Source organism: Rousettus aegyptiacus, unplaced genomic scaffold (assembly GCF_014176215.1).
Source record: "Rousettus aegyptiacus isolate mRouAeg1 unplaced genomic scaffold, mRouAeg1.p scaffold_m13_p_9, whole genome shotgun sequence".
NCBI classification, from domain to species: Eukaryota; Metazoa; Chordata; class Mammalia; order Chiroptera; family Pteropodidae; genus Rousettus; species Rousettus aegyptiacus.
This window is the reverse complement of record NW_023416312.1, coordinates 87,012,836-87,022,470: the sequence shown is the minus strand read 5'-3', so window position 1 is coordinate 87,022,470 and position 9,635 is coordinate 87,012,836. Positions and strand designations below refer to the sequence as shown.

General features: G+C 36.0%; 1 protein-coding gene across 4 annotated transcripts in view; it reads right to left on the bottom strand.

Annotated features, from left to right (window-relative positions):
* Positions 1-701: 701 nt before the first annotated feature.
* Positions 702-9,635, bottom strand: part of SLC9A6 (solute carrier family 9 member A6) — a 49,040-nt gene continuing 40,106 nt past the window's right edge. For 3 of the 4 annotated variants that reach the window (XM_016127513.2, XM_036226747.1, XM_016127512.2), the window contains 2 exons: positions 6,849-6,954; positions 705-3,400 (listed from right to left, as the gene is read on the bottom strand). In XM_016127513.2, coding sequence (XP_015982999.1) covers positions 3,128-3,400; positions 6,849-6,954 — 379 coding nt within the window. In that variant the 3' untranslated portion in view covers positions 705-3,127. Of the gene's footprint in view, positions 3,401-6,848; positions 6,955-9,635 lie in introns of all 4 variants that reach the window. The other variant, XM_016127511.2, reaches the window with a different exon arrangement.

The following is a 9,635-nucleotide window of genomic DNA, read 5'->3' as shown; positions in this document are numbered from 1 at the left end:
CTGCATCATCTGTGTAGGGTATTTCCTATCAAAGACTTTCTGATTAAGTCAAAACATTTATACTTTCACCTCACGCTCCTGCATTGAGTCAGGTTAATAAATGTACTTGCTCAAATCTAATGTAGGGTTTAGCTTATGAATTAAAATTGTGGTGTGTAGGCCTCTCACAGGACCATAGACAAGGAAGCTAGAGTCAATGGCAACAAAACAGTAAAAGTTTGGTTGCTGCCATTACTAGACTAGACAAAGTTGCTGTCAGTCAGGAAACTCTAACCTATAAAACTTTTCATGTACAAAATGAAAGACCTAGCCTTAACTTGGAAAAATTACTGTGTGATCATGCTTTCAGCCGAACTTGAAATTGTCATTCTACCTAACTGTATACAGAATTTAATCTCTCCATCGTAGGGTACTAACATTTTCATGACATTATGCATTATTAAGCTAACAGGCTACAAATCAATGAAACTGCTTCGAGTCATATTTCTTAAATGGTTCAATGGTGACCATAAGCAAATACATCCAGCCTTCCACATAAGCACCAAAAATTTGCCACTCCATAAGTTACGTTGTTAGGTTTCTGTTTGTTTCTTTTTTAAAATATCAGTTTTCTTTTCCCAGTAGGTATATAGGTAGAAAAATAAATGAAGTCAGCATTCTTTACTCCTCACTAGAATAAACCGTGACTCAAATATGATGAGTGGTTATTTGCAAGGCTATAATTTTTTTAATGACAGATTTTCCTAAAAGAAACCACTATAACATTTGTCCAAGTACTCCAAGGGAAAACAAAAAATACATAAAGATTAAAAGTCTATTACTTTAACAGCACATTGCCAAACACGGACTACTAGGATAAAATGTCAAGGAACCTTAAAAAATAACTTTAAAAGATGCAACATTCAAGTCATTCAAACATGTAGGGTCCACACAAAAAAAAGAAAAAGAAAAACAGAAAAACAAGTCTGAGAGCAGTTCTACTTGTGCATTATGGCAACTCAGACTGCACTTTATCAAGGTTCATTCAGGTGTCTAAACCCAACGGATGTATGAGCAGAGTTTTTTTTTCTTCTTTGCTTGGAGATGTGCACACAGATTAGAGGAGAGGAGAATCTTCCAGATGCTGATGTAAGCACAGCAAGCTTAGTTACCCTTTGATAATGTATGAAGGCAGATTTAGTTGACTCAAGCATTATCAGTTTCCCTAAGAAAAAGTCTTATGCATGCTGGAACAGACAAGTTACTGAATTTGTCATGCTAAGTATTTACAGTCATTTTCATAAAGTGAGCTCAGAACATGACAGAATAAAAAAAGTAGTTAATTTCTTGTGTATCGTTTTACAACTTGAATCGCTTCATGGGTAAATGATGCTCAAGTTCAAAGCCCCTCAAACATACATTAACAAGAAATTATTGACTGCATGAAGAGGCACACTTCATATAAAATGCACACTTCACAGGGTTCCTGCATAGCAGGAAAGTCGCTACCACTACCTAACAAATGGCTATGCCAATAGAGCTGCCACAGAAGGGTGCAACAGTAGAATTCCCTTAAAATCTCAAGGAGTGTTTGCAACAGCACAGATATCTTACGGAGAATAAGTACATTTGGGGGGGGGGAGATAATTTTCACTGGAAAATTTAGACATGATGTAAATAAACCAGTTTTTGGACTGGGTAAGATTTAAGGCAATGCTACTCAGACTTGTGGGGGGAGGAAACCCACAAAAGTTTCTCTTTTCCTTCAGAAACATTTACAGATCAGAATTGACATTAGAAAGTATCCTCCTTCCAAGCATTCAATGCAACTTTAGATATTTTCACTATTACAAAATAGCATCCACTTTTATATTCTCAATATGAAATGGGAAATTGTGTACTCTTCCTTGAAAACTGTAAAATAACAAAAACTCATGGCAGCTTAGGTATTTCATATTAAAAAGTAACATGAAAATGAAGATTACACCGGCATGCACAGAGAAGTCACTGCTCTATGATAAGCTCTCCAGGGCACTGAATTCTCTCATGACTGACTCCGGCATAGTGTGCAATGATCGTGGATTCATAAATTAACTTTTAACATCAAGTACAGACTAACAAATGACGATTAGACACAGTAAGTTCAAAAATTTTACATTTTGCTCCTGTTTGGCTGCTAATGAGCAGCAATTTAAATTGATATAAAAACTTCTGACCACAAAGCTTACTATACAGATAAAGTACAGAATCAAAAAGTAAGCAGCAATTGAGTTTCTTATTTAAACTTATCTGGTATAGAATATTTACATTTTTGGGAAGAGAGACCTCCAAAACCACCATTCTCTTTACTCCCCTCCAGCCCTCTGCCCTTTTCCACCCACCCAGCCCCACCAAATTGAAATCAAGTACCCTGAACTATATACTCCCGTACTTTGGCTAAGCTGACTGGATGTGTCTCCTTCTATGGTCTTGGTCTGGAAGCAAAGAAACTAAGTCTTGGAAGTCATCTGCAGCCTTCTTTTCCCAGCAGCAGTGTATTGTAGTCGATGAACCTGCTCTTTCACAGCAAGGGGGAAAAAGGGCCCCACACTTCACACCCCAACCTCAACAGGGCAAGATCTGAATGCCAACAGCCTCTCCTACCACAACAGGCCACCAAAGAAAAATAAAAGAAAAAGGTTGTGACAAAGGCAGCAGCAATCAACACAAGTTTCCCAACAAAGGAACAGCTCCTCCCTGGGCTCCTTCAGAAATGACACTCCCTCTTTCCTCTCCCCCTCCCCTCCCACAAAACAAGTTTAATTAACATCGCAAGAACATGATATGGTTAAGTGTCAGGTAAATATAAGAAAGAGTAAATCTGTCACTTTTTACACTTTGACTGAGACATAAAGCTAATGAAACACACAACATCACTGTGAAAATAACTTTCTAAAACAGATCCAGTCTACATAGTGCAGTCAATAAAACGTAAGAGTTTGTTCACAATCTGCCTTGTACAGAATATTTATATTCTTTCAATGCCATATAAATAGCATTTATATACCTTAAACATTCAGAGACATGCACTGGGACTTTTTAGGTAGTAAGAATTTCTTCACAATCACATGTGCAAATTTTACAAATCACTAAGTGAATATTAGTAAGTTTAGGCTGGACTGTGTCTCGTATTATCCAACAAATTTAGTGGGGGTTCAGAATCATCCATAGGAAGAACCAGGCGTGTTCCCCGAATGACCAGTTCGTGGTCCCCAAATGCAAGTTCGCGATCCAAGGCATCTTCAGAACTGTTTCCTATAAATCTCCTTGGGGCACCAGATGTTGCTGATTCTGTGTTCACAGTAGAATCCCCATACGTCAAACTAATATCACCGTCATTGAGAATAAGATCGGAGTCATCATCTTTCAATTGTTCCTGGTTCTAAAAACAAACAAAATAAGTTTTAAAAATTGTTATGAAATTCAAGAAACATCCAATAGGGGAATTTTCAAAGACTCCCTATTTAACCCGTCAGGGGTAGCCTGGTGCCCTCAGGATAAAGTCTAAAGTCCTTCCACTGGCCTAAAAGACACCATTGACTTGGGGCTTCAGCTTCATTTCACACCACAGTCTGTCCACCCCCCCCATCCCAACAGCCCCACTGTGTACTGGCTAGATAGAACTGCTGAGAGCTGCTCACATCTCTTAAGCTTTCTGTTACCTCCTGTCCCCTCTGGCCTCTTTCATGTGATGAATGCCTACTTATAGAGGTCTTGGCTTAAAAGTCACTTTCTCCCAGAAGTCATCCTTGATCTTTCAAGGCTAGCTGAGGTGTCCCTCCTGTGTTCTCCCCTAGCATCCTATACTTAGCCATCTCCCTAGAGTGGTACTCACCCTCATATTATAACTGCATGGGTAGTGGTCTGTTCCATACCTCGCCCCCCACTAGACTAAGTCCCTTCTACTCAACAACCTAACAGTTTGGGACATGCAGAAAGTATTCACTAAACATAAGTTCAACTGATTATTGAATGTATTTATATAAATGAAGCTTTTCCTTTTGTATTAACAATGCCTAGAAATATAATATCCCCAAACATATTGAACCCTTACTGCATACTTGTCTCCCAGATTGACAAACTTTTGTTGTAATGGAAACTTTGCAGCCAAAAGAGTATAATTAAATAAAGTTCTACAAAATGGAAAAAAGTCAAGAACATATACTGCCATTCTGGTTAAAAAAAAGTACATGTACATAGAAAATTTTGGAAAGGTATTCAACAAAATGATAATAGTTAGCTCTACATGACAGAATTGCTAATGATTTTCATTTTCTTCTTTATGGTTCTGTACTACCTGAAATTTTATTATAATGAACACATGTTACTTTTAAAAATCAGGAAGTCACTTTTTAAATGTAAAGATTAAGAATCATTCTAAATACTAGCAAAAAAAAAAGTCTGTGACTAATACTCTTTGAGGGAAGCAGAGCTGATAGAAACATCTTATATCCAGCTCTCCAATCCTATGTGTGTTTGAAAATTTTAGACTTATCTAAGATAGTCAAACAGACCGAGGAGACTATTAGAAAAAAGTTTTAAAAATTTAATTTGCTATTCCTAGGAATTTGATTCAAAGAGAAAGACATGTGAATTAAAAAACAAACCCATAACCACCAACCAGCCATAATCCCTTCCTGCCCAAACTAGTTAAAACACTAAGTCTAACTAGTGTCTATCACTTGACTCAGCAATACAACAAAGTTCTGTGGCACCTTCACATGTCAGCAGGGGTTCTTCAGCACCTTCTTATGTCTTTATTAAGTTTGAAGCTTGGGGCAATATCTATCAAATTTTAAAATGCATATACCTTTTGACCCAGCAATTTAACCTTTAAAATGTATTTTGTATACCTTTATATACTTGAGTAAATTTATATGCATAGATATTCATCATAAACACTGTTTGCAATAATAAAAAAGGAACAGGAGACTGATTAAATCAATCTTGGTGTAGCACGCTATGCGGCCACGAATAAAGAGAAGGTACCGATTCTCATCTCGTGTACCCATGGAAAGGTATCCATGATGTATCATTAAGCGAAAAAAGGAAGTAGCAGGACAATACATTGATTATGATCTCATTTGTGTAAAACAATAAAAAACATGTTTGTGAAGATAAAACATATCAGGAAGCATCCACAATAAAACCTTAATAAAGACTACCACTGAGGGATGTAGGTGGAAGAAGAGTGACTTTTATTTCTCACTTTATATGTTTCATACTGTTTGAATATTTGATCACAGCACATTATGTTTATAATTAAAATAAAGAGTTAACAAAAATAACATTAAAAATGAAGTTTTATGGCCATCACAGGTTACACTGTGTCCCCACAAAAGATGCTTAAATCTAAACCTTCAATACCCATGAATGTGGGAAACAGGATCTTTGTAGATGATCAAGTCAACATCAGGTCATTAGTGTGGGCCCTGATCCAATACAGTGGTTGTTCTTATAAAAAGGGAAAATTTGGACACATACATACACCACACGGATGGAGAACATTATGTGAAGATGAAGAGATCTATGTGATACATCTATAAGCCAAGGAATGCCAAAGCTTGCCAGTAAACCACCAGAAGCTAGGAGGCATGGAACACATTCTTCCTCACAGCCCTTAGAAGGAACCAACCGTGTCAACGTCTTGACTTTATTACAGTAGCACTAGGAAACTAGTACAATAATGTTGTATTTTGCTTTATTCTATGGGACACACTTTTGGTGATGGCCAAGTGGGTCTCTGGAATCCAAAAGCTGTGCCTGACTTATCAATCAAGCTGGCTGACATCCTCCACACAGAGCCACCAGGGCACAGAGGGGATAGAGAATGTGCTTGAGAAGGGGGCTTTGGCAATGTGAGAGGGAGACACAAGACAACATGGGGTGTTTCCTCTACTCCACAAGCACAATTTGTCAGAAATGTGCATGACTTAATGTAACGCAAAACTGTAGGGTATTCCTCCCTGACCCACATGCCACCCCCACTAAGTCCACTCTTCCCCACCCATTCTCTGTGGGTTCTGTGCTAACACACCACCACAAAAAGGGTCATAGGGTACTGGGGAGTGCATATCTACACTGCTTCACCACAGCCTTAACTCTTTACTTAGTCAAAATTGGTGGGTTTTGTTAATATGGGCATTTTCTTTGATGCCACAGATTATTTTGAAGAGTTGGGTTAGAAGCAAAAGTTTTTTTTAAAAAGAACTTGAAAAATAAAATGTTCATATTTTAAAATAAAAGCTTGTTAGCATTTGTGACTTTTCTTTGTTGCAATACTTGCCAAATCACCAGTCATATTTTGGTAGCCAAGAAAAAAAAATATGGCATCTAGATTATATCTAGATGTGCTCACACCTCCCAGCAATGCAAAACAGAGGTAGATAAACCTTTCCTAATATTCAAAAGATTACAAGTGTGAAATAAAAGACCATCTATTGCACTTTAGGAAACTCAAAAATTGTTTTATTAATCCTCTCAACATGACTGCGACAACCCTAATTTATAAATTAAAACATACATATTTAGCACCGAGTTCCTATTTAGCACACTACAAATCAATGAAAACCAGCATGGGAATAGAATTATTTACTAAAATCACCAACAGTAAGATGAAGTACTATTCAAGACCTGTTTTCAAATGATGTTGCTAAGCCTATGAATTCTATTTATAGATTTCAGTGTATTTTCTAGCTAAGCAAAACATGCTTATATTTTCTCTCATAGATTATACCTTACAGACAAGCAAAACAAAAGAAGCAACCTAGCCACAGAGCAGATAAATTTAACCTAATGAAGAACATATATTTTGGATAAAACTCACTTACTTCATAAGCCTGGGGGCTGGTTAGGCATCTTGCGATGGGGCCACAGCAGGCAGGGAGTGTTGTCGTGAGGGGAGGCCCACTATGTGTCAGCAGAGGCTTCAGATAGCTGTGGTAGTTAAGGAAGAGCTGCATTCCTTTCTTCACAAATTTAAAACAACTCATTTGATGACAACCATCGTCACAGTGTACCAACCACTTCAGAGGATAGCAAAGGGCTTTCACATATGTTGTTTTATTTCATCACATTATGTCAGTGAGATAGCAAGGGGAGATTTTATTATCTCTATTTTACAGGTATAGAAACTGAGGCTCAGAGTGGTCCATGATCTATGATCTGCCTTTAGTCACACAATTAAGTAAACGAAGGACCAATACTCAAACCCAGATTGGTTTGATTCAAAATCCTGTGCCCGTTCAACCACATGATATTTTCAATCCTTGAGCACAGTATTTCTGATTTTACTAAAACCAAAAGGAAGACAAAATTACTTTCAATTTAGCACTTAAAGGAGATACAAAGAAAGTAAACAATGGTTAACAGAAAAGAGATTAAATATTCCAGTAGTAGAATATACTAATGAATGGTTTGAATCTTTTATTGTGGACTCAGCTGGCCTCTTGAAAAAGTTGAAACTTCGGTATCAAAGGAGATTCAATTCTAAAAACCTTTTTAAAAATTACATATCATGAGTTCCTCAATCATAGACTCTCATTTCAGTATTCATTTATTCTCCAAAAAATAAAAATATAGACAGACATGATAATATATGACAGAAGAAAAAAAAGAAACCACAAGAAAAAGTAGAGAAAGGGAGAAAGACACATACATATTCCCAATTTCTAAAATTACAACCTACGGTTGTCCTCAATTAAAAATGAGGAAGTCAGAGGAAAAGTCATGAATTCTCATATTTATAAATACTAAGTAAAGATTAAAGTACTCTACATAAATGCACTTATGTACTTTATAAAACATCTGGCCACACAAAACCACTGAAAACCTGGAATGATAAATTCTACTAGTCACTGAGTACAGAAACTACCAGGTCTTAGTCTAGTAGTAGTTAATAGGGTAGTGTTGAGGCTAACAAGTCTTGGTGCTTAACTCTGTATGAACAAATTCCTTAAAAAACAAAACTTACCAAACATTGACAAAAGAAAATCTGAATAGTTTTCTATCTATTAAATAAATTTAAAACCTTCTCATACATAACACTTCAGGCTCAGGTGACTTCTCTGATAAAATCTCCCCAGTACTTAAGAAATAACACCAATCCTTCAAAACATGGAAAAAGAGAAAAATTCTTCTTCACTCATTTTATAAAGCAAGCATGATCTTATTATAGAAACTGAACAAGGCATTACAAGAAATCACAAGCCAGTATCTCTCATGAAAATAGACACAAAAATCAGACACACAAATATTAGCGAATTAAACCCAGTGACATACACAGAGAATAACACATCGTGACCAAGTAGGATTTGTTCCACCAACACAGACTGGTTTAACATTCAAATAATCAATGAAAATCAGCACAATAACAGATTACTGGAGAATAAAATAAATACATGATCATCTTAATTGATGCAGAAAAAAATCTGATAATACTCAATACCTGTTCATGATAAAAAAAAAACTCTCAGCAGACTAGAAATAGAAGAGAATATTCTTAACTTGAAAAGGATTTTTCAAAAATCTACAGTTAACAACATACTTAATGAAATATTGAAAGATTTCCCCCTGAGGTCAGGAATAAGAAAAATGCCCACTATCATCACTTAAATTCAATACTGTACTGGAGAGGTCCAGCCAGTGTAATAAGACGTAAAAAAGAAATAGAAGGTATTGGAAAAGAAAAAATAAATAAAATATTATTATTCACTTGTTTCTATGTACAGAAAACCAAAAAAGATCCAAGAACTATTAAACATGATAAGTAAACCTCAAATATAGAAGACAATCTGGTGACGGCCAGAGGGGAGGGGGTTTATGGGGCTGGGAAAATGGGGTGAAGGCTTAAAGAAGTACAAAGTAGTAGTTGATGGTCACGAGGATGGGGAGCACAGCATAGGGAATGTAGTCAGCAGTAATGTACTGGCCATGTGTAGAGCCAGAGGGAAGATAAAATATTTAGGGGGATCATTCCATAAACTATATAAATGTCGAACCAATGTACTTTATACTTGAAACTAATAATAAAATAAAATTTTAAAAAAATAAGTGAACTTAACAAGATTGCTGGATACAAGGTCGACATCTAAAAATCTGACTGTAGATCTAAAATATAACAAGTAGAAAATAAAATAAAAAACATTTGTAATAGCATCAAAAATATCAAATACCTAGGGATAAATCTAATGAAAGATTTGTAAAACTTGTCACTGAAAACTATAAAATATTAATGAGAGAAATTAAATAAGGTCTAAATAAATGGAGGGAAATACTGTGCTCACGGATTGGAAGACTCAATGTCGTTAAGATGTCAGTTCTCTTCAAATTTATCTATAGACTTAATACAAACCCAATAAAACTGCCACCGGATTTTTTTTCGTGTGTGTGTGTGTGTGTGTGTGTGTGTGTGTGTGTGTGTGTGTAAAATTAGAAGCTGTTTCTAAAATTTAGATGAAAATGCAACGAATCTAAAATAGCCAAGGCAATAATAAAGAATAACAAACCAAGAAGATTTCTCCTTTTGGATAGCAACTTACTATAAAGTACAATAATTAAGAGACATTGAGTTTGGTATTGATGTAAAAATAGACAAATAGAAAAGAGAGTCCAGAAAC